At 44.5% G+C, this 26020-nt stretch overlaps 1 protein-coding gene across 1 annotated transcript in view; it reads left to right on the forward strand.

The window, feature by feature from the left end:
- The window catches only part of IFT43 (intraflagellar transport 43), an 89350-nt gene that overhangs the window by 29111 nt on the left and 34219 nt on the right, over positions 1–26020 (forward strand). Inside the window, exon 3 of the mRNA XM_082617963.1 lies at positions 4473–4537. Coding sequence (XP_082474089.1) covers positions 4473–4537 — 65 coding nt within the window. The remainder of the gene's footprint in view (positions 1–4472; positions 4538–26020) is intronic.

Consider the following 26020-nt stretch of genomic DNA (forward strand, 5'->3'; position numbering starts at 1 on the left):
GTAGCCTTCAGTCAGGCCTTGCAAATGTATGCACGCTTGTCAGAGTGCTGTCTGAATGATGCCCCAGGAGAGTGTGGCCCAATAAAAACCACCAAAGGTGACGAGAAAACTGCAGAATTTAGTGGAACTGCCCCAGGGCTGAGGGGTTCCCCCTCAGCTTCACCTTTGGACCCTGATGCAGCCTCTTTCTGGAAGGACCGTCAGTTCCTCCATCCCTGATACCTACCTCCCCGCTCCAGTGTGGCCTTGGCAGTTTCAGATTAAGCCCAAATGTCCATCACATAGATTTCATACAGACCTGATACACCCTGAATTCTGCCTCTTTCCAGGCTCATTGGACCCGGGGTATCATTTGAGGACAGGGATGACGTCTTCCGCTTTTTCTAACTCACCTGATGCGTATAGGACAGTGCTCTCAGCTCCCCAGATAGGAACAAAGTTGAATTCTGGGGAGAAGCCTTTGTCACTTGGTAATAGGGGTTAATTACGTCTGTCTCATGGAGACAGGGTATTTGTGTGTGGCCGTAACAAGACTCACAGTAGGAAATATTTATTAAAAAAAAAAAGAATTTCTTATCCTAGGACTCAGAGCACTACATCATGACCATAAGGATTCCCCATCAGGAGAGACATCTCCCGCTAAACACCCAAGCCCTACCTTGCAGAGAGCTGAGTTCTGCCCGCCCCGCATCTCCCGGCCACCTCAGTGCTCTCTCTGAGGCTGGCCAGGACTCCCAGTGGGGAGCAGGGAAGGCCACTGTAACCCTGCCCCATTTGGTGCAGAGAAGTACTTTGTAACTCTTCCTCTCCCAGATGATCTCAAGGAAAAGCCGCCTGTACGGTTTTTACAACATTACGTCAACTCCTGAAGTCTTCAGTTATTAGTGCAAAAGCCCCTTTGATCTGGGGACTAGTTGTTAAATTCTTCTGGCTGCGGAGGAGGGACTCTCGTGTGGTGGTCTTTCTGTTTTGAAGCTGCTGTCCTAATTTAGCAGCTGGCACTGCTTCGGAGTGGAAAGAAGGTGAGACAAGAAGTGTCTTTGTGTTACGTCTAGGCAGAAAGGATTCTCACTCATCCTTCCAATAGCTGTGACTTTCTGGGGTTTGTGGTTAAAGAAGAGAAAGCAGAGCATTTGGGGGTTTGGAATCTTAGGGAACTTTATTAACCGTATGATGCGTCAGTAGTCAAAATGACAGCTCAGGCCAGGCTCAGAGGAGTGTTTTTATTCCCCCTCGTTTCCAAATGGTACAGTGTCTGTTATTACACGTGGCCTAACCTTTCGAATGTTGACATTAGTGATGCTGCTGCTGCTAACAGTAAAGATGTGGCACTTACTATGTGCCAGGCGTTGCGCTAAGCATGTGCTGTATAGTCACTAATTTAATCCCTCAACAGCTTAGTGCTTACTGAAAGGAGTGCGGTTTGACCTACATCTATGTCACTTATGCTCCTTTTCCATGATGCCTAATCTTTCATAATCCCTCCCCAGTTCAGTCCCTGCTCCTCTTGTCCCCCACCACCCTTTTTTTTTTTTATTTTTGGCTGTGTTGGGTCTTTGTTGCTGTGCGCAGGCTTTCTCTAGTTGCGGTGAGCGGGAGCTACTCTTCTATGTGGTTCGCGGGCTTCTCATTGCAGTGGCTTCTCTTGTTGCGGAACACGGGCTCTAGGCGCACGGGCTTCAGTAGTCGTGGCATGCGGGCTCAGTAGTTGTGGTGCACGGGCTTAGTTGCTCTGCAGCATGTGGGATCTTCCTGGACCAAGGATTGAACCCATGTCCCCTGCACTGACAGGCGGATTCTTAACCACCGTGCCACCAGGGAAGTCCCCTCCTGTCCCCCTTGTCACCTACACCCCATGGCAGAAAGCAGAGGTGGGGTCAGGACACACAGGTTGAGGAACCTTGCCAAGGCCACCAGACCCCTTCCCTTCTTCTTGTGGACTATCAGTGGAAAAGTGCCAAATAAGCCTGGGCCTCCTGACACCATGGCACCATGGATTGCACGTGGGTTTATTCTGTCCAACACCAGAGCAAAGAGAAGACAGCAGGGGATCCCAGCTCTGAGAAGCTAGTTCCAGGGCCACACACTCAGATGCCACAGGGGCTAGGCAGGGCACCTGGGTGAGTGAAGTGGGGCTAGGGGTTAGACGCAGGCATACCTGCAGTGTGCACACTGACGTGGTAAGAAAAGATCCCACTTCCACCCAAGAAATATGCTTGTTTCCATTTTTGTCAAAACACCTGACATAGCTTTCATTTTCCCACTTCCAGTAGGCCTAGGAACCGAGAGAGAATTCTGTACTAGAAGAGAAACAACAGCATAACCGCCATCGTCATAGATGTCAACTGGCACTTGACTTCAGCAGGAAGGAGACAGACAGAACGAGTGGGGACCGTGGCGAGCTAGAATGCACGTGTCCAGTCACCAGAGGGCGGCTGCTCCTCAGCCCCAGCATTGCTAGAGTTTCCAGTTTTCCGAGAGAAGCCAGAGAGTCCTGTTTTGTGTGGAAATCATACAATTTTTAAAACGGTAGTTTAAATTTAAAAACAGACCACTGGATAGCCAAACCAAATATACAGTTCCTAGTTTGTGACCTCCAAATTCAGGAATGCACATTGTCACAAGATGGTCCTGCCCTTGGGTAAAGGAAAGTGGGATGTTATCTGCAAAAGCATAGGGAAGAAAGCTGTGGGCCAGATTGGTTTAAAACCTCCTGGAGGGGCCCGATATGGTTCAGTTCCAATCTCTTTAACATTTGCAATGCCTTCCACATGGTAAGAGCTGAACAAGACAACGGTCTTGGTCTCTGCTTATACACAACTTTGGCTTGTGGTAGTTTGGGCTTATTCTGATTCCAGCTGGTCCTTACAGTTCCAACACTCTGTGCTGTCTGAGCAGCCTAACCTCTGAGCTCCAGTTCCAGATTCCTGGGACAGAGAATTTGATTGGTTCTGACTGGCTCTGACTGGTGCAGCCCTGGTTCAGTTACCTGTGTCTAAGGGAAGAGGGGTCCTGGGATGGAAGACTTCTCCATCCAGCCTGGGGACCGGTGATTGTGTGTGGCAGAGATACCAAAAAAGAATGCGTGGACTGGGAAATTAATTAACTGGGTCTCTCTTCGTTCATCTTCTTTGGGTTCCCCGCTGAGAGAGACAAGCAATAGTGCGTCTTCTACTTCTACATTTTTGTTTTTTCTGAGAGTACAGAGCCTCATTACTCAGGTTTGTTTTCTCTAAAGTACTACTTAGGTTTCCCAGGAGCTAAGTTGGATGCAGGCTTTCCAGGACTTGCCTTCTCCTCCATCAGGCCTTTCCAACAGGTTCTGCCTCATCCCACAGAAAGGCTCCGTCTCTAGATGGAACATGTCCTTGGCAGGCTGGGGTGCTACCAGAGAAGCAGGAAAGGAAACACATCTTGGTGTAAAATTAAAATATCAGAAGTTAAAAGGTATTTCGCCATATTGAAGGAATGTTTTCTTAAAAAGCTGCAAGCTAGGTTTTAAGCAACAGATTGAAAGGACATTACAGTGATTTTAGCCCAGGAGTCTGCAGAATACTTCCCACCAAATTTGGCCCACTGCTTGTTTCTGTAAAGTTTTATTGGAACACATTACACCCAGGTGTTTACTTCTTGTCTGTGGTTTGATTGCCCTGCAGCTTCAGAATTGAGTAGCTGCAACAGAGACTGTGTGGCCCACAAAATCAAAAATAGTTACAAGAATTCCTGCACTTGGGTTTGTGGATGTATCTATTGCAGGTGAATGCTTCCTGCCCAAATAACTTGAGTAGCTTTTTAACCCACCACTTAAGTTTGTGTCTTTGAAGCAAGCCTCTCTCTTATATTTTTATTTTATTACTTTTCTTTTTATAAAAGTGATATAAATTGATGGTAAAAAAGAATTGGAAAATGCACAACAGCATAAAGAAGGAAAAAGAAATTGCCATAATTCTTTCACTGGATCCCCTCTCATTCATGTACTGATAGCTAATTAACACTAGATGTTCTGTATTAGTGATCTTTTCACAAAATTAGAAGCATATACCTACTATTTTGAACATGTTTTAAAAAGTTAACACACATTGAACTTTCTCATATCATTAATTCCTTTTTAATACAGTTTTGTATTATTGCATAGTATTTTCACATGTGTATTCTGTGATTTACTTAAATTCCTTATTGACATCCAGTTATTCATTATATTCAAAAATGACATTATGTTTCTCTCTGATTATTTCCTTGGGATAAGTTCCTGGGGTTAGAATTACTGGCTCAAAAAGTGTGAGCATTTCTAAGGCTTTCAGTAGACGTTGCCAGATTGTCCTCCAGAAGGGTACGAAAGCACCCAGGTTTCATAGTATTGTATTTGCATTAGAAGGTTTCAGAAGGTTAGTTTAGGTTACCTTAACCTCGGCGCCTGTTTGCTTGAACGCTGGTCTTGAGTGACTGTTTTGTTGACTCCTCTTCCCTTGCAGGCTCCCCCTCCCAAGCCACCGCGCCGTCAAGGAGGCTGGGCGGATGACTCCACGAAGGCTTCCAAGTGAGTGCTGCCAGGTCCCAGGGGGAGGGCGGGCAGGGGACACTGTGTTCCTGTGTTGTTCTTTTATTTTTTATAACCTCTTTACTGAGATGTAATTCATATACCTTACAATTTACCCCTTTGAAACGTACAATTCAGCTGTTCTTAGTATATTTTCAGAGTTGTAGTGTCATCACCACAATCATTTTTAGAACATTTTTATTACCCCCTAAAGAAACGCCATACCCATTAGTAGTCACTGCCTGTGTCCCTCTGCAACCTCCCCAGCCCTAGGCAACCACCAGCCTGTTTTCTGTCTCTCTGATTTGCCTATTCTGGACATTTCATGTAAATGGAATCATATGTTACGTGGTCCTTTATGACTGGCTTCTTTCACTTGGCATAATGTTTTCAAAGTTCCTCCATATTCTAACATTCTGTGTTTTTCTTAAAGTTACTTTCTAAACAGAATGGACTTGCCTGTTAGTTACTGCTGGATTAGAAATCATTTTGGTCTTTAATCCCTTGTAGTAAGTCTCAGACGAAAGGTAAACCAATATACATGTATGTATGTATATATGTTTACTACACCAGTGGGATGGCCAACGATAAACTCAGGAAAGGAATTTCTTTTTCTCAAAGAAGAGACATTACTTTTGTTCAGAATTTCCTTCAGCAGTTGTTACCTTCAAAATAGCACTATCAAAAATATTTTTTCCAGTTTTCCCCCCTTCCACTCCCCACCTCTAAACACACACATACACACACACACACACACGTGCACACACACTTTTTTTCTCCCCAGAATCATCTGAAAATAAGCTGCAGTCATCATGATATTTCACCTCTTAATACTCCAACATGCATCTCTGAAGATTAAGGACATTCTCTAAATACTCACTTATAATGATCACATCTAAGAAATTTCATAAAGATTTAATAATATTTAAAATATAGTCTATATTTAAATTTCCCCAGTTGTCCCCAAAATCTCTTCTGTAGTTCCAGGATCCAATCAGAGTTCACACATTGTGTTGGTAGTTCTGTCTCTTTTTAGGCTCTTTTAGTCTCTAAAATAATTCCAGCTCCCCTTTGCCCTACTACACCACCACCCAGTACATTGACTTTTTTGAGGAATCCAGGTCAGTTGTCTTGTAGAGCGTCTCACATTCTAGATTTCTCTGATTGATTCCTCATGATTAGATTTAAGTTAAATGTTTTTGGCAAGAACAGGTGATATTGTGTACTTTTTATTGTATCAGAATGGTATAGAAAGGTATACTCAGAGATATCTCACTCCCATCCTTATTCTTTCTACCTCATTCCCATCCGTCTCCCATGGGTAACTTCTTTCTTAGTTTCTGTTTTATCCTTCCTGTACTTCTTTTTGCAAAAAATAAGCATGTATATATAAATGTAAAATGTATCCGTATTTGTTTCTATATGTTAAGATTCAGCAAACTGTGGCCCACAGGCCAGCCGCTTGCTTTTATTCAATTTTTAAAGGTTACTTTCCATTTATAGTTATTACAGAATATTGGCTATATTCCCCTTCTTGTTGAGCCTGTCTTACGTCCTTGAGCCTGTCTTACACCCAGCAGTTTTACCTCTCACTCCCCCACCCTATATTGCCCCTCCCCACCCTCATTCCCCACTGGTAACCACTAGTTTGTTCTCTGTGAGTCTGCTTCTTTTTTGTTATATTCACTAGTTTCTTGTATTTTTTAGATTCCACATAGAAGTGATATCATACAGTATTTGTCTTTCTCTGTCTGACTTATTTCACTTAGCATAATGCCCTCCAAGTCTATCTATGTTGCTACAAATGGCAAAATTTTGTTCTTTTTTTTAATGGCTGAGTACTATTCCCTTGTATCTCTATACACCGCTTCTTAATCCATTCACCTGTTGATGGACATTTAGGTTACTTCCATATCTTAGCAATTGTAAATAATGCTGCTAAAAAAATTGGGGTACTTGTATCTTTTCAAATTAGTGTTTTTGTTTTTTTGTTTTGTTTTGTTTGTTTTGGATATATACCCAGGAGTGTCATTGCTGGGTCATATGGTAGTTCTATTTTTAGTTTTTTAAGAAACCTCCATACTGTTTTCCACAGTGGCTGCATCAATTTATATTCCCACCAACAGTGTATAAGGGGTCCCTTTCTCCACATCCTTGCTAACATTTGTTATTTGTATTCTTTTTGATGATAGCCATTCTGACAGGTGTAAGGTGATATCTCCTTGTGGTTTTGATTTGCATTTCCCTGATGGTTAGGGATGCTGAGCATCTTTTCATGTTCCTGGTGGCTATCTGCATTTCCTCTTTGGAAAAATGTCTATTCAGTTCTTCCGCCCATTTTTTAATCAAGTTGTTCGGTTTTTTTTGATGTTGAGTTGTGCGAGCTGTTTATATATGTTGGATATTAACCCCTTATTGGTCATATCATTTGCAAATATTTTCTCCCATTCAGAAGGTTGTCTTTTCATTTTGTCGATGGTTTCCTTTGCTGTGAAAAAGCTTTTAAGTTTAATTAGGTCCCATTTGTTTATTTTTGCTTTTATTTCCTTTACTTTAGGAGAGGATCCAAAAAAAATATTGCTGCAATTTATGTCAAAGAGTGTTCTATGTTTTCCTCAAGTTGTTTTATAGTATCTGGTCTCACATTTAGGTCTTTAATCCGTTTTGAGGTTATTTTTGTGTATGGTATTAGAGAAAGTTGTAATTTCATTCTTTGACATGTAGCTGTCCATCTCTCCCAGCACCACTTGTTGAAGAGATTGTCTTTTCTCCAGTGTATACTCTTGCCTCCTTTGTCATAGGTCAGGTGACTGTAAGTGCACAGCCACCTGTTTTTATATATCATGTTTTATTGGAACACGACCACATGCTAAGTCTACATTTTATTTATTTATTTTTGTTGTTGTTGAAGTAGAGTTGATTTACAATGTTGTGTTAATTACTTCTGTACAGCAAAGTGACTCAGTTATACATACATGCATTCTTTTTCAAATTCTTTTCCATTATGGTTTTATCACAGGATATTGAATATAGTTCCCTGTGCTATGCAGTAGGACCTTGTTGTTTATCCATCCTGTATATACCAGCTGGCATCTGCGAATCCCACACTCCCAGTCCTCCCCTCCCCCACCCCCTCCCCGTTGGCAACCACCAGTCTGTTCTCTATGGCCCTGATTCTGTTTCTGTTTCCTAGATAGCTTCATTTGTGTCGTATTTTAGCTTCCACATATAAGTGATATCATATGGTACTTGTCTTTCTCTTTCTGGCTTTGCTTAGTATGATAATCTCTAGTTACATCCATGTTGCTGCAAATGGCATTGTTTCATTCTTTTCTTATGGCTGAGTAGTATGCCATTGTGTATATGTGCCACATCTTCTTTATCCATTCATCTGTTGATGGACATTTAGGTTGTTTTCATGTCATGGCTATTGTGCATAGTGCTGCTAGGAGCATAGGGGTGCCTGTATCTTTTTGAATTAGAGTTTTGTCTGGATATATACCCAGGAGTGGGATTGCTGGATCATATGGTAGTTCTATTTTTAGTTTTCTGAGGAACCTCCACACTGTTTTCCACAGTGGCTGCACCAACTTACATTCCCACCAGCAGTGTAGGAGGGTTCCCTTTTCTCCACACCCTCTCCAGCATTTGTGATTTGTAGACTTTTTAATGATGGCCATTCTGACCAGTGTGAGGTGATACCTCATGGTAGTTCTGATTTGCATTTCTCTAATGATTAGTGATGTTGAGCATCTTTTCATGTACCTATTGGCCATCTGTATTTCTTCTTTGGAGAAATGTCTCTTTAGGTCTTCTGCCCATTTTTCAATTGGGTTGTTTGTTTTTTTTGTTGTCAAGTTGTATGAGCTGTTTGTATATTTTGGAAATTAAGCCCTGTTGGTTGCATCGTTTGCAAATATTTTCTCCCATTCTGTAGGTTGTCTTTTCGTTTTGTTTATGGTTTCCTCTGCTGTGCAAAAGCTTGTAAGTTTGATTAGGTCCCATTTGTTTATTTTCATTTTTATTTCTATTGCCTTGGGAGACAGACCTAAGGAAACATTGGTACATAAATGTACATTTTAAAATTTAGATCTCTGATCCATGTGGAATTAATTCCAGTGTACGGTATGAGGTGCAGATCTAGTTTTATCTTTTTTCTAAATGACTGTTGTCCCAGCACCATTTATTTGAAAATCCATCTTTCTCCAGTGAATTGAGAAGCCACCTTTGCCATAGTCTATATCTTTGTATGTACTTGAGTCTCCTTTTGGACTCGTTATTCTGTTCTGGTGGTCTTTCTGTCTATTTATATGCCATATATGCCATATGCTATTTAAGTGCCACACTGTTCCTTTGGTGAACATAACACTGCTTTTTCATGTTAACTAAGAAGAAGAAGGTGACTTTGAAATATGCTAGTGAGAGGCTAATTGAGGAGCCCCATTTTTCTAAGTTATTAGGGGATTCTAGTGTTTGTATTATCTGGAATTTATTTTGAAATATGGAAATGAGTCAAATCCTATATCTGCTTCTTAGAGAAAAAAACAGAGAATCTCAAGTGTTAATTCCTCGACAAATATATTAAAGATTTTTCCAGGTCAGATCCATTTTCCCTGGGGGGGAAGTGCTCTTCCATTTCTGGTGTTACTTTTCAAGGGATCCCCTTGCTTGGCTCCTCGGTCTGCCGCCTGCTCCTGACCCCTCAGTGTCTGTCAGCATGCCCAGGGCTCATCCTCCAGCCACCTCTCCTCTGTTGACGCTCACTCTTGGCATGCTCTCCATCCCTTCTCGGGCGTTTTCCTATCACCTGTATACTGATAACCCCAGAGTTTGTATCTCCAGCCCAGTCCTTCCCCTGAGCATCTAGCTGTCCATGTGACCTTTCCACCTGAATGTGCAACTCAATCCTAACACGTCCAAATTGGCCCTCTTCATTTCCACCCCTTCCACCCCATCCCCTAATCTTGGGGAGGTGCAGGTCTCCGAAGAGTGATTTGTGTTGGGACAAAAGCCGATTACAGTGGGTTGAAGAGGAAGGTGGAAGTGAGGAAATGGGGACAGTGGTACAGGCTCCTACTCTGAGAGGGAAAGGAAAGAGGTGGGGCAGTATTTGGAAGGGGGAGTCTGTGTTGAGACTCGTGGGTGTGATACCTGGGGAAAGAGTGATTACAGATGAAACAGGGTGGTGTGAAGGAGTAGGATCCTGGAGACATAGGATAAGACCTTCCGAGGGAGACTAATTAACCTTGGACGGGAAGAGGCAGGGACATTTTTCCTCCAGGACAGGAGGGAGCTTGGAAAGGCTGGTAAGTTATCAAAAAAGGCTGAGGGGAGTAGGGAATTGGGGTAAGAGGCCATTTTGAATTGGCCTGCGTTTTTTTTTCTTCTTCTTCTTTTTTCAAAGTGGGAAGGCAAACAGTGTTAAGCTTATTGGAGCAAAGGAGAGCTGGCATCTGGAGGCAAGTAGAACAGATTTGAAACAAAGAGGAAAGGGGGCCAACTAGCGGTAAGAGAGGCGATTTTTGGGCTGGATTGAGGGTCTGCCCCGTGAAGGCTGGAAAACGTGAGCTCCTGCTATTTGCAGGTGCCCCAGGGAAGCTATGTGCTTCCTGCCCTGCAAGAGCTTTGATTCCAATTAGGGAGATGAGGTATTTTCATTCACAAAAGTCAGGCAGAAGGTGCACATCATAAGTGAGAAACTAATGGAGTGGCCAACCCTGGTATTGTGACGTCAGAGGAGAGTAATCACAGTGGTCAGGGAGCCCCTTGCAGAGGAGATGGGGGTCAAGCTGGAGGAATTCTGATGGGCAAAGAGCACTGTGAGGAGAGCATTTTGGTTCAGGGATTGGTGTAGGCATAAGTGTTGGGGGGTGGGGAGCAATACTGCACTGTCAGTCTGGTTAGAGCAGAGAATTCACACTAAAGATATTCACCTTAAATTCTTTTGGGATGATAATAGTGATACTGTACTAGATACCTGTCTCAGCCAGTTCAGGCTGCTGTAACAATATCATAGAAAGGATGGTTTAAACAACAAGCATTTATTTCTCGCAGTTCTGGAGGCTAGAAATCTAGAGGCTGGGTTCACGTGGCCTTCCTTGGTGTGTGCACACACACAGAGATCTTCTGTCTCTTCCTCATTTTATGAGGGCACTAATCCCATCATGGGGGTTCCACCCACATGACCTCATCTAATCATAATTTGTTCCCAAAGTCCCCACCTTCAAACACCGTCACATTGGAGTTTAGGGTTTCAGCATATGAATTCGGGGAGCCACACTCATTCAGTCCATAGCTGCACCTTATATGTGCAATACACCAACCCTACTGGGTAGGTTTTAGTTTCTAAGGTAAGGTACCCCTCTACAAGGGAGGGAGGAGGAAAGTGAGGCTCACAGAGGTCTGCATTGTCGCCAGTGGGAGGTAGGCGGGCTGTTTACAGATCTGCCTGAGGAGCCCTCAACCAGGGATGTGAGTTTCTGGGATGCCTTTGTTTTGTTTGCCTAACACTGCCCAAGATAGAGAGCAGGGCATGTGTCACCCACCTCACTGGCTAGAGCTGTTGGCTGCCGGAACCCAAATACTCACCCTGAGCCACAGGAAAGGGCTGTATTCAGGAATGGCCTGGGACCTGGGATCCTGTCCCCTCTCTTGGCACCACAGTCATAGCTATGCCAAAGATTCCATCTTGGAGCCAGGCTGGCCTTGGCTCCAAAGTTGTCTGAGGTGGGGCACTTGTAGTCGGTGGGGAATAGAGCTGAACGAGAGTCAACCAGACTTGGGAAAGGGAGGAAGGAAAGGTAGTCTGATTAAGTTTTGTCTCAAAGTGTCTGTTTTGGGGTTTGTCCCTGCATTGATCTGCAAGGGAATGAGGCAAGTAATGGCCCCTCGGGGACTTTCAGGACTTTGCTCTCAATGTCAGCCGTCATTTTCAATCACCCTCTCCCTCCCAGCCATTAATTTTGGCCCAGGATCATGGGGACTTGTCCATCTATCACTCCTAATTGACACTAAATGATCTGTCAGTTTATTGATGAACGGCAGGAGTGGAATTGTCACAATATATTTTACTTTCTAACAACTCCTCCTGACAATTTTACCTTGTCCATCTCACTCTCCTCACATAAATCTCCATAGGCCGCTCATTCCTTCTCATGGGCTGCTCTGGTGCCAGCCACTTCCACACCATCTGCACGTGTCAAGGACATCAAGATGGCGGTAGAACAGCCGTGTGCTGGTCCTGAGGTTGCCCCCTTCCCTCCTCCTCCTCTCTTTCCCTCTTGCTTTTTTTTTTTTTTTTTTTTTTTAATGGCATAGATGTTCCAAGAATACTAAAGGGCTTCTGCCCTCTCCCTCTGTGTCACTGTCATACCAGAGTCTCTTTACCTTCTTGTTAGCCACGAGTAGTTCATTCTTATTAGGCTACAAAAGTGTAAAAGGCAAAAATCCAGAGCTGCCAGGCTCCTAGGTCTGTAAGCACAGTTGCAGACACATGTTTTGTGCTCTTTAAAGCAGCTCTGTTATAGGCTGTCCGTCTCCTTAGAAGTCAGTTTCTTAGAAAGATGCCACAGAGGGTAGGTTAACCAGAGCTTGCCCACTGGTGTGCTGTGTGCTGCACCGTGAATGCAGGTGTACCAAGATGTGGGTGCTGTGTTCTTGGACCTTTTGGGCCAGGCTTAGAGCTGCCAAGGCCTCCAGGCTGTCACCAGTAGCCACCAGCAGTCTTATCTGTGCACCCCAGTTTTCCATACAGCTGTTATTTTTAAGTGCCCCAAGTCTTGAAAAAGATGGGGAAGTGCTGGGTTAGCTATGTATAAGGGTATATAGTTATTTCATCTTAAGAAGGTGTGCCTATGGGTGTGAAAAATCCTGTATCCTTTATGAGGCCAAGGATGAGTAAAGGAGCTTGACAACATGTTAAAATGTCGTTGCCCTCCTCCCTCCTTCCTTTCCTGCTGAAGATAATTTCTGTTAACTGATAGGGACTGTTTGTGTTTATTAACCATCATTCCATTATCACACCTATCAAAATTAATAATGATTCCTTAATGTCATCTGATAGCCAGATCATATTCAAGTACTTCCATTGTCTCAAAGATGTCTTTTCATAGTTGATTATAAAAAGAGCAAATCAAGGTCTGCACCTGTATTTAGTCATCTTTAGTCTCTTTCATTCTGCAGCCTTCCCTACCCCACACCCACCTCTTTTTTCTCCCATGTCATTGGTTTTTTGTGGGTTTTTTTGAGAAACTTGTCCTGTAGAGTGTCCCACATTCTGGATTTGACCTATTGCTTCCTAGTTAAAGTTTCTAACTTGTTCCTTTGGCGCTCATGTTCCCTGTGAAGCTGGGGGTTAGATCTAGATCAGCTGGGGGTTAGACGCAGGCTCGCAGTCTTGGCAGGAGTACTTTGGAGGCGGTGCTGTGTACATCCCACTGCAGCGCATCCATAGGCACAGGTGTCCGGGGTTCCACTTTAAGTGAGGCTGTGATTGATCCTTAGGGTCAGGGGTGTGGCCTCCATGTTAGTTCCCCACCAGACTCCTGCCTGCTGGGTGAAGCATCCATTGATGATTGTTGCCTAGAGGCATGATTTCATTAAAGGGTGTCAAGTGGTGATTTTCTTTTTTTTTTTAAAGATTTTTTTTAAACTAATTTATTTAATTAATTTATTTTGGGCTGTGCAGGGTTTTCGTTGCTGCCCGCGGGCTTTCTCTAGTTGCCGCGAGCGGGGGCTACTCTTCGTTGCGGTGAGCGTGCTTCTCATTGCGATGGATTCTCTTGGTGTGGAGCAGGGGCTCTCGGCGTGCTGGCTTCAGTAGTTGTGCTTCGTGGGCTCAGTAGTTGTGGCTCGTGGGCTCTAGAGCAGAGGCTTAGTAGTTGTGGCGCATGGGCTTAGTTGCTCTGTGGCATGTGGGATCTTCCCATACCAGGGCTCAAACCCGTGTCCCCTGCATCCGCAGGTGGATTCTCAACCACTGCGCCACCAGGGAAGCCCAAGTGGTGATTTTCTAATTCTCACTTATTAACAGAAATTCTTTCATAAGGAACTTTCTCCCATCAACTATTTGGTTGCCTGAAATACAACTTATTATACCTATAATCCTGCCTTTTGCCCGCTCCAGTCTTTTTATTTTGAAAAGTTTCAAACCTGTGGAAAAGTTTGAGAATAATACAGCAAAACATCCTTCTGACAATGTTTCACTGCATGTGGCTCATTCTCTCTTTTTTTGTTTTTATTTTTTACTGAACTGTTTAAGAGTTGTAGCTACCTTTGCATTTCCATTACTTAACAGTAAATAGTTACTTTGCAAGAGATTTTTGTCTATACTGTTTGCTTCTCGGTCTGTAGTACTTGACACATATAGGTGTTCAGTACATATTTAACGACTGAGTGACTTTTGGACATTTCTTACAGAGCCCCAGTAATTAAAAAGGGACCAGGTGTCCCTGAGTCCTTGACCTTCATATTTTCATCAGTATGTATGATTTTGTTGAAGTATTGAGAATTTATTTTCCACATGCTGCCCTGAGCCACAAAGATCCCAGAATTGGTATGACATGGCAGGGGTCCTGGGCATCATGGGTGAGCAGTTATTTAGTTCTCAGCGAGGTTGGTCAGGCATCAGAGATGAGTGTCCAGTATTGGATGAAATCAGATGAGGCGGCTGCATGTGAGATGGTTGAGAAGGGAAGGTCTTGGGTAGTTTATTGTGCATCCATTTCCAACAAATGTGCCCAGGGCTTGGGCACCATGTCCCTGTTTCTGTGGCTTTTGGAGATGCCCATGAGAGCCCCCTGCTTGATTCTTTGTCTCAACTTTATCATCATTGCTCCCACCTGCATATGTGCTTTTCCTCCACGTGGCTTCCAAGACAAAACAGATTCAGAAAAGGTGGCTTCAGGGCCAAGCAACAACATATCTTTTTTTTTTAATCCTTATTGGAGTATAATTGCTTACAATATTGTGTTAGTCTCTGCGGTACAACAAAGTGAAACAGCTATATGTATACATATATCCCCATATCCCCTCCCTCTTGAGCCTCCCTCCCACCCTCCCTATCACACCCCTCTAGGTGGTCACAAAGGACCGAGCTGATCTCCCTGTGCTATGCGGCAGCTTGCCACTGGCTATCTGTTTTACATTTGGTAGTGTATATACATCAGTGTTACTCTCTCACTTCATCCCAGCTTCCCCTTACCCCGCCCGTGTCCTCAAGTCTGTTCTCTACGTCTGCGTCTTTATTCTTGCCCTGCCACTAGGTTCATCAGTATCATTTTTTTTAGATTCTATGTATGTGCATCAACATGCGGTATTTGTTTTTCTCTTTCTGACTGACTTTACTCTGTATAACAGACTCTAGGTCCATCCACCTCACTACAAATAACTCAGTTTTGTTTCTTTTTATGGCTGAGTAATATGCTATTGTATATATATGTGCCACATCTCTATCCATTCATCTGTCGATGGACATTTTTTTTTTTTTTTTTTTTTTTTTTTTTTTGCGGTACGCGGGCCTCTCACTGTTGTGGCCTCTCCCGTCGCGGAGCACAGGCTCCGGACGCACAGGCTCAGCGGCCATGGCTCACGGGCCTAGCCGCTCCGCGGCATGTGGGATCTTCCTGGACCAGGGCACGAACCCGTGTCCCCTGCAGCGGCAGGCGGACTCCCAACCACTGCGCCACCAGGGAAGCCCTGTCGATGGACATTTAGGTTGCTTCCATGTCCTGGCTATTGTAAACAGTGCTTCAATGAACATTGTGGTACATGTATATCTTTTTGAATTATGGTTTTTTCAGGGTATATGCCCAGTAGTGGGATTGCTGGGTCATATGGTAGTTCTATTTTTAGTTTTTTAGGGAACCTCCATACTTTTCTCCATAGTGGTTGTATCAATTTACATTCCCACCAACAGTGCAGGAGGGTTCCCTTTTCTCCACACCCTCTCCAGCATTTATTATTTCTAGATTTTTTGATGATGGCCATTCTGACCATTGTGAGGTGATACCTCATTGTAGTTTTGATTTGCATTTCTCTAATGATTAGCGACGTTGAGCATCTTTTCATGTGTTTGTTGGCAATCTGTATGTCTTCTTTGGAGAAATATCTATTTAGGTCTTCTGCCCATTTTTGGATTGGGTTGTTTCTTTTTTGATATTGAACTGCATGAGCTGCTTGTATATTTTGGAGATTAATCCTTTGTCAGTTGCTTCATTTGCAAATATCTTCTCCCATTCTGAGGGTTGTCTTTTTGTCTTGTTTATGGTTTCCTTTGCTGTGCAAAGGCTTTTAAGTTTCATTAGGTCCCATTTATTTATTTTTGTTTTTATTTCCATTACTCTAGGAGGTGGGTCAAGAAGGATCTTGCTGTGATTTATGTCATAGTGTTCTTCCTATGTTTTCCTCCAAGAGTTTTATAGTGTCTGGCCCTACATTTAGGTCTTTAATCCATTTTGAGTTTACTTTTGTGTATGGTGTTAGGAAGTGTTCTTATTTCATTCTTTTACATGTAGCTGTCCAGTTTTCCCAGCACCACTTATTGAAGAGGCTGTCTTTTCTCCACTGTATAGTCTTGCCTCCTCTGTCAAAGATAAGGTGGCCATATGTGTGTGGGTTTATCTCTGGGCTTTCTATCCTGTCCCATTGATCTGTATTTCTGTTTTTGTGCCAGTACCATACTGTCTTGATTACTCTAGCTTTGTAGTATAGTCTGAAGTCAGGAAGCCTGATTCCTCCAGCTCCGTTTTTCTTTCTCAAGATTGCTTTGGCTATTTAGGGTCTTTTGTGTTTCCATGCAAATTGTAAAATTTCTTGTTCTAATTCTGTGAAAAATGCCATTGGTAATTTGATAGGGATTGCATTGAATATGTAGATTGCTTTGGGTAGTATAGTCATTTTCACAGTGTTGATTCCTCCAATTCAATAACATGGTATATCTCTCCATCTGTTTGTATCATCTTTAATTTCTTTCATCAGTGTCTTATAGTTTTCTGCATACAGGTCTTTTGTCTCCTTAGGTGGGTTTATTCCTAGGCATTTTATTCTTTTTGTTGCAGTGGTAAATGGGAATGTTTCCTTAATTTCTCTTTCTGATTTTTCATTGTTAGTGTGTAGGAATCAAGAGATTTCTGTGCCTTAATTTTGTATCCTGCTACTTTACCAAATTCATTGATTAGCTCTAGTAGTTTTCTGGTGGCATCTTTAGGATTTTCTATGTATAGTATCATGTCATCTAACAACATATCTTTTTAATGTACATCTTACATTTGTTTGTTCTGTGTGGGCTCCCCAGAGAGGAATTTCTTGCTTTGCTCTCAAGTTATGTTCAGAGCCTGGATGGAAAGATGGTAGAGGAAGAGCTAGAGAAGTTTTTACTTTAGTGAACTTAGAGAATTCACAGGGTTGTTTTTGGTTTGTTTGTTTGGGTGGTTTTTTTTTTTAGAAAATTGGAATTTAATTGTATTGTTTATCACTGTAAATCATTTACATTCAGTAGGATCTGAGGACAAAATAAATAATATCAAAACTGTGTACAATTGAAATAACTAGTGAAAAATAATTGACCCCATGGAACAGGGAAAGCATGTGGTTTGTCAAGCTCATTCAATCCTTACACTCTTCCTGTCTTCAGACACTTGTGTTGGTAGCTATTAGGTAGGGAGGAATGAGAATAAGGGTCAGATGATGGCAGGATTCAGCTGAGCTGTCCTTTCCTACTCAGCCCCGCAGTGTCCTCAGCCATAAGGTATTTACTGCCAGTCACCCTGCACGGGCAGAGGTGAAGGTGAGCGTTTGTTGCTTCTGCGGACATGTGGACAGAGTACTGCCCCTTGACTAGCACGTGCCCCCAGGTCTGTCTTTAGCAGACAGAACCCCTTTTTGGAATGACAGTATTCTGCCTTTTTATGGAGTAAGGTCTGTTTGACCTTAAAGCTCAAACGTAACTAAGTTGAGAAAGGTGAACCATTTCCTGAAGAGGATTGTGAGAGAGAAAGAGTAGGATGCGGAGGCAATACAAATCCTTACATTTTAGACATTGTATGACTTCATGTCATCTTTTGAGACATTAAAACTCTTAGTGAATTTTTACTTTTATTTATTTTAAACAAATTTTTAAAAATCATAGTATAGAATTCAAAACACAAAAAAGGCTGGGATATAAAATGGAAGTTTCTCTCTCCCTTTCTTGTTCCCCCCAGGCACCCAGATTCCCTTCTTGGAGGCAGCCACTGTTCACCAGTGTTTTTGAGTTCCTCCCAAAGATACTCTATGCCTTTACAAAAAATATGTTAATGTATTCTTTTACTCCCCTGCCCCAGCATAAATGGTAGCATATCTATCCTGCATTTTTCTTTTATCATATTACAGTATTTCTTGGTGATCTTTCAGAATCTCAATACAGAGTAGAACTGCCTTATTTATTTATTTATTTATTTATTTTTGAATTTTATTTTATTTATTTTTTATACAGCAGGTTCTTATTAGTTATCTATTTTATACATATTAATGTATATATGTCAATCCCAATTTCCCAATTCATCCCACCACCACTGCTTTCCCCCCTTGGTGTCCATACATTTGTTCTCTACATCTGTGTCTCTATTTCTGCCTTGCAAACCGGTTCATCTGTACTATTTTTCTAGATTCCACATATATGCATTAATATATGATATTTGTTTTTCTCTTTCTGACTTACTTCACTCTGTATGACACTCTCTAGGTCCATCCACGTCTCTACAAATGACCCAATTTCGTTCTTTTTTATGGCTGAGTAATATTCCATTGTATATACGTACCACATCTTCTTTTTTTTTTACAACTTTATTGGAGTATATTTGCTTTACAATGGTGTGTTAGTTTCTGCTTTATAACAAAGTGAATCAGTTATACATATACATCTGTTCCCATATCCCTTCCCTCTTGCATCTCCCTCCCTCCCACCCTCTGTATCCCACCCCTCCAGGCGGTCACAAAGCACCGATCTGATCTCCCTGTGCTATGCGGCTGCTTCCCACTAGCTATCTACCTTACATTTGGTAGTGTGTATATATGTCCATGCCTCTCTCTCACTTTGTCACAGCTTACCCTTCCCCCTCCCCATATCCTCAAGTCCATTCTCAAGTAGGTCTGTGTCTTTATTCCTGTTTTGCCCCTAGGTTCTTCATGACATTTTTTTTTCTTAAATTCCATATATATGTGTTAGTGTACGGTATTTGTCTTTCTCTTTCTGACTTACTTTACTCTGTGTGACAGACTCTAGGTCTATCCTCCTCATTACAAATAGCTCAATTTCGTTCCTTTTTATGGCTGAGTAATATTCCATTGTATATATGTACCACATCTTCTTTATCCATTCATCTGTCAATGGGCATTTAAGTTGCTTCCATGACCTGGCTATTGGAAATAGTGCTGAAGTGAACATTGGGGTGCATGTGTCTTTTTGAATTATGGTTCTCTCTGGGTATATGCCCAGTAGTGGGATTGCTGGGTGATATGGTAAGAACTGCCTCATTTTTACGGGCTGCATAGTACTCCAGAATTTCCTATCTCAATGAAAGTAATTATGAGCAGACGAAAGGTATGATATTGATATTTTCCCAGGTTGTAAAAGGAGACTTGCAGTATTTATTCATGTAATAGCCATAACATTGACTCTTTGGAAAGTATCATAAAGGCTTCAGATATGGTACATATGGATTCCATAGGCTAGGGAATAGATAGGAAGCATGCATCAACCTTTTTTCCACTGAGGATTGGGGAAGGGGCATTTTCATGCATTTACATTTGGATTGATAAAAGTGATGTTCTACATTATATTCATTGCAGTTTAGGGCCGTGGATGGCTAGTCTAGTGTCACAGAACCAATTTACTTATGCAAATGACTAAATAATTGGAATCTTGCAATTCTGTCAAGTGCCTCCCAGTTGAAGGCGGTAGCAGTCTTTTCCCATAAGCCCCATGTGGGGGAGCATTTGGATACTTCCCTTCCCATTCTGAAAAGTGGAGCAGTCTTCCTGACAAGTGGCCCTGGTCAGTTCCTCCCTGGAGCAGAGGTGAGCACCAGATGCCCAGGGAGATGGGGAGGGGCACATGCGGTGACTTGAGATGAACTTGTTGCCTATGCTTGTGTACCAGGGAGAGGACAGCTGAGGCCCAAGGCTACACAGCACACAGGAGCTGTGTTTCTAGGACCGAATTCAGCAGTACTGCTCCCAAGTTGCCTGAGGGGAGACCTGTCACCAGGGCTGCCAAAGACTGCAAAGTACGGGCTCCGATCCCCACCTCATCCAGAGCCTGCTCCCAGCTTCCCTGCAGGCCTTCAGCTTTTCTTGACTAGCTTGAGTTTTACTTTTGTGATTGAAAACCAGGAGTGGTTCTAGAATGGGTTCTTAGTGTGTCCTGTGAAGGCTTTGACTTTTAGCCCTTTACAGTTTCTAGTTTTGCAGAGGTGCAAATTTTCCTGTGACTGGAGCTGGTTCTTTCTGGGAACCACGGGTAGGATTGTAAAGGAGGAGGGTCAGGAAGGAACTGACAGGCCCACAGAAGTATCCTTTAAATGTCACCAGCCAAAAAGCACAGCATCCTATGGAATATTCCGTTGTCTCTCTGGATTATCACTTAGTGCAGAGGTCTTGAAACTAGAAGGTTCTGTCTAATCTCCTGTCAAATTCTGGTGTCTCTACAAGTGCTGATCTGGGGTCTGCCTGAACCCCCTCTAACTGCTGGGGAATTCAATGGAAACATATTTTTTATAAAGTCTGTTTTAGTTGTACAAGCAAACCAAAGACACTTTAATGGTATAAAAATTCAAGGAAGATATGAGGCTAGATTTGTCTGAAACTACCATCTCCTCCAATCCTAGTCATCTCTCTAGAAGTAACTACTCATAACAGTTCATTAGTATTTTTTTTATAAATTTATTTACTTATTATTTTTGGCTGCTTTGGGTCTTTGTTGCTGCATGTGGGCTTTCTCTAGTTGCAGTGAGCGGGGGCTACTCTTTGTTGTGGTGCACAGGCTTCTCACTGTGGTGCCTTCTCTTGTTGCGGAGCACGGGCTCTAGGCGCACAGGCTTCAGTGGTTGTGGCACGTGGGCTCAGTAGTTGTGGCTCGCTGGCTGTAGAGTGCAGGCTCAGTAGTTGTGGCGCAGGGACTTAGTTGCTCTGCAGCATGTGGGATCTTCCCGGACCAGGGCTCGAACCCGTGTCCCCTGCATTGACGGGCAGATTCTTAACCACTGCGCCACCAGGGAAGTCCCTCATTGGTATCTTTTACCAACAGTAGATATATTACGTATTTTTACACAATAGATATACTTACAGAAATATATATATGTAGTTGTCCCTCAGTATCCAAGGGGGATTGGTTCCAGGACACCCCTGGATACAAAAATCGACAATGCTCAAAATGGTGTGGTATTTGCATATAACCTACACACATCCTCCCGTCTACTTTAAATCATCTCTGGATTACTTATGATACTTAATACAACTTAAATGCTATGTGAATAGTTGTAAATACATTGTAAATGCTATGTAAAGAGTTGCCGGAGTGTGGCAAATTAAAGGTTAGCTTTTTGAGATTTTTTTTTCAATCCGTGGTTGGTTGAATCCACTCAGAACCCATGGATATGGAGGGAGGATTATATGTGTGTGTACACATATATACATATATACATACACACAACCTCCCCGCTCTGCGATGTTTCTTAAACAGTTCATCTTTAGGAAATTTGCAGCTCCATCCTCTGATCCAGATTCCATCTTCTGGGGCCACACTGCAGAACCACGTATGGACAGCCCACATGTCTTGCCCAGCCCTCTTGTTGTATGGATGGGAAAACATACACACACACACACACACACACACACACACACACCACACCATTTAATGTGGCTTTTGTGCTGGGTGCTGTGCTAAGCACAGTTGTCTTACTTTATCCTCAGAACACCCCCATGAGGTAGGTGGTGGTATTATTCCCACTAGCAGATGAGGAAGCAAGTTCAGAAAGGCTCACTCACCTGCTCATGCTCACACAGCTAGTAAGTAGGCAGCAGGATTTGAACCCAGGTGAGTCTGACCGCGGGGTCACGTTCCTGTTCTTTGTGCCTTGCCACCTTCTGTTTTGTGCCCTGGACCCCTGGCAGAGTGCCTTTGCACCGGGTGGAGCCTCGGCGGGTGTTCCCCAGGGCCGTCTTGTTCCCTTGTGGGCAGCGCAGCAGGGGGTGAGTGCCTGACCTCGGCCTCTCAGCCTCCCCAGCCAGCTGCCTGCAGAGCTGGCTCCGGGCAGCCGGCCTCCTGACCAGAGGGGAAGGTGAGAGTAAAGGACGCAGCCTGCCCGTCGGGACGCGAGCCAAAGCCTTGCCGGTCCCGCCGTTAAAAGGCCTAATTAGGCTCATCATTAAGTTCAATTAGGCATTGGAAATGACTGTTGCTTCTAAGCCTGCCGTGCCCTCCAAGAACTGGACCCATTCCCAGGCAGCCAGCTCAGGGGCCAGTTCTCGTTACGGGTTTAGGCCATGATTCCTTCCAAGGCCGAGGGCAGAGTTGTCCGGGAGGCTCTCAGCCCAGAGCCAGGAGCTCCAAGTGCACATGAAATGCGGGCGGGCGTCTGCCCTGGAGGCCGTTCCCAAGCCCGTCTCCACTCACCCTCCTTCTTTAGGGCCCCCCCTTCCCCACGCACGTGTTAGGAGTCGGAATATCTGCCTGTGTGCTAGTCTCCCTGCCACCCACCCGCCCTGTGACCTTGGCACAGGTCATGTGAACTCCTTGGGTTGAGGTTCCTGAGGGATTTGAACTAGATGATCTCAAAATTCCCCTTTCAGCCGTAGGATATCACGATTCTGGGAAATCCCAGATGTTCAAGCCCTGTGTACCCAGGATTTCTTTCCACTGAGCGCTGACTGGGAGAGAGAGGAGAGGAGGTCCGGTGTCACCTGGGGCCGCCAGCTCAGCAGCCTCGGCCTCTGTCTCGTCAGCGTTAGAACTGAGGGGTCTCAAAGGCCCTGCACAACTCAGAAAGAGTGTTTGCCCTTCTGAACTGGGCTTTCTACGTGGCCGCTTGAAATTATTCATTTTGGTCCGTGAATCATGGCCTTGAAATGAAACAGTTGACAAACCCTGAGGCAAGGCAGACCTCCCAGGCACAGGGGCCAGTGGAGGAGGCATGGATGTGCCCTGGTGTGTTTGGAGCGCGCAGAGCGGGGGACTGAATCCCGGGCTTCGCCTGGAGAAGTAGAGGAAGTAGATGGACAAGGTAGAGGAGGGCCCGCATGCAGGGCCTTGAATTCCAAGCGTGTGCTTTGCAGTGTTGGGAACGAGGACCCACTGACATGTTGACAGGTGTGTGACCAGTGGTGCAAGGGACACGTGATCACACCTCTTCTGCACGCCTTTTTGATATGGCACGATCTTGGGGTATTTGCAGATACAAAACGGCATCCGTTTCTCTCAGTGTAGAGGCCTCCTCTTAAGTGTTGTCTCAGCTCCACTCTGTATAGTGAGTGAGCTCTTCTCTTTCTAGGCTGGACGGAGTTGTAGAGGGGCCTGCTCAGCTTCTCCCCTGAGTTTGACACCTTTTCTTCTGGCAGGTTTTGGTGATGTCACTCATCCGCTGTTGCCTGGGAATTGTTCTCCTCTTGTATCCATTTCAAAGCATTGCTTTCTCTTATGAGACCGTATGTTAAGGTTACCTAATTATGATTACATGAGGTTGGTTTTTCCATAGGATATGTGTTCCTTCTTGACTAGAATGACTTCTCATTTGCCACTGGTCGTGCTGTATTAGTGAGGTGTAGTATTCATCTGCAAGCAGCAGAGAACCCCATTAACAGACCTAAACGGAAAGAGGGTTGTCTCAGAAGATAGAAGGTCCAGCGCTCTGTGGTCCGGGGCGGGTGTGGCAGCTCGATCCTGACAGCAGGGACAGAGCTCTTTCCATCTTCCTGCCCACCATCCTTAGCATGTGGGCCTTTGTCATGATGCTCATGTCTCGTGGTTGTATGATGGCTGCTGTACCTCCAGGCCTCACTTCTGTTTTCCAGGCAGGAAGAATGGAGGATGACATGGAGGTGAAGGTGAAGTTGAAGGGCTCTTTCGTAGCAAGAATTTGTCTTTTGGAGGTGAGGGGCCAGGATATGCTTTCCAGGGACTGCTGCATCTTTCTCACTGATCAGAAATACGGTGTTTGCTCACCCCTCGGTGCGAAAGAGGCTAGGGAATGGAATATTTTTAGCTGGGCTCATTGCCGTCCCAAGCAAAATCAGGGCTTGAATCGAGAGGAAGGGGACATGACTTCTGGGTAGGTACCACGTTGCTTTTTCTGTGGTCGACCCCATCAGGCTGAGCTACAGAAATCACTGGACGAGACTGTCCTGCTGAGACCATCGTGTGATGTAGAGGGTCAGGTGTACTAAGGAACATAAGAAACAGTCTCACCTAATTCTGGAAGCTTCTCAGATGTGAGGAATCCTTTGGAAAGGACTTGAAAGCCAGAAAGAGTTGCTTTTTAGACAGGGATAAACAAAAGTGGCTGAAGTGAAGGAAGGGAACCAGGAGGCAGAAAAAGGAAAAGCAGGAGATGGATAGCACAAGAGGGGTGCACAATGAGAGAGCTGGGGGGTAAGCCTGGAGGCTAAGTTAATGTTGTCATGGAAGCCTGTGGGCAGCGGCCGCAGAGGCTCTGTGAGCCGGCCCAGATAGTTCTTGTTTGGGGACAGGGGTGTGTAGATGGGCGGCCAGGTGGGGAGGGGGTACGTCTCCAGGGTAGGCTGCCGGGCATGTTGGCTGAGGGGTCCAGGTAGGTTCAGCCAGAGGTATTAAGAATGTGGGAAGCAGGGGAACGAGGGGTCTAGAGGCAAAAAGTAGGAAGCACTGGCTGGGCACACCTGGCCAGCACCCACCTCTGGGCAGGGGTTCAGTACAGGACTGAGGAGGAGAAAGATAGCATCTTGAGCAAGGATGAGGTACAGGGAGTAGAGACTGGAGTGAGAAGAATAATAATGATGGCAGCAGCCGTGACTGTTCACTGTCACGTCCTGTGTGCCAAGCGCTGTGCCTGTAAATGCTTTGTGTGAAATAACTTATTTGATTCTAACAACAACTCTGTGAAGCCAAATGTGGTATCATCGCCAGTTTTGCGGAGTTTAAGTGACTTGCCCCAGAGCACAGAGCCAGTGAACGGTGACCCTCTGATCTGAACCCTCTGACTCCAGATCCCGTAGTCAGAGCCAGCTGAGCCCAGGCCTTAAGTCCTCCTGGACCTGGAGAAGACAGGGCTGAGTTCTCAGGTGCCCTCTTGGGAGGTTTGCAGGCTCAGCAGGTCTGAACAGATACCCTCTTTGCAACTGCTTAGAGGGAAAGGAAGTAGAAAGGAGTCCTAGTAAGGAGGAAGGAAGCAGCTGGGGAGGTTATGAGTGGGTGAACTGTCTAGGAGAGGAGAGTGAAGGCGAGGTAGAGGTTCTCCATGAAGCTGGGGGAGTGGTGGCCCGTTTTGACAGCACCTAAGAAAAGAGCAGGGAGGACCAAGGAGGAAAATGTCTTAAAGTCTTTAGTTGGAAGAGAGTTTGCATTCACTTTGTTGTCTCTGGAAATGACTGAATAGGGAAAAGGGGTTTTGCCCCCTTCCTTTCCCTCCTCCTTCCTTCCTCCCCTTTCCTCTTTGGTGTGTCTCCCCCGCCAGGCTGACGTTGGGATCTCCAAACCAGCACATTACAGGGATTGAAATGTTAGGGCTGGATAAACCAGCTGTGGGAAAAGGGGTGGCTTGGGAAGTATCAGAATAGGAAACGGTATTAATGGAAACAGATGGGGTTGGGGGCCAGGATCGGGAGAGGCAGGGTCAGTGTCATTCCCAGAGCCGGGGAGGGACCTGAGAGGTCATGGAGTGTGGCCCCTTCAGTTTAGAGGTGGAGAAGATGAGGGGTGGGCTGTTGAGTGGCTCAGGTATAGAATCGTAAGAGTCAGAAAAGCCCTCAGATGTCACCTTGCCCCCCCCCGCCCAAGGTCATACAGCTAATTAGTGTAATAGAATGTGCCTCTCGTTCTGCAGCCATGCCATCCTGAAACCTTGAGAGCTGCACGCATTTATCTGAAGTTCATGAAAAGGCCATGCACCGCACTATTTGTTCAACAGAGAGTCTGTGAGAATAAAACTCTCTTTGCTGCAATCCTCCGGGACTCATATGAAGCAATCTCAGTGAACAAAAAAACTTTCAGGGAAAGTTGTGTCCCCTGAGCCAGCCAGTCTGCTGAGGGGGACACACGGCTTCGCAGAGTGAGCGGCTAAAAGCCAGCAGGGAGTGACTAGGGACGCCAGCCATTGGTGAAAATTCTCCCGACATAAACCATCTCCTTGTTCTTCCTTTGATGGATTCAGTCTCTCAAAAATAAAATGCATCTGTGAACATCACACCTGCCTCTTCCCTTTTCTTTTTAGCCCTTTGCTGAGAAGTAACTGAAAGCAGTTTTAATTGTAGAGGCCG

This window comes from Mesoplodon mirus (genome assembly GCF_964341445.2).
Source record: "Mesoplodon mirus genome assembly, chromosome: 4".
NCBI lineage: Eukaryota > Metazoa > Chordata > Mammalia > Artiodactyla > Ziphiidae > Mesoplodon > Mesoplodon mirus.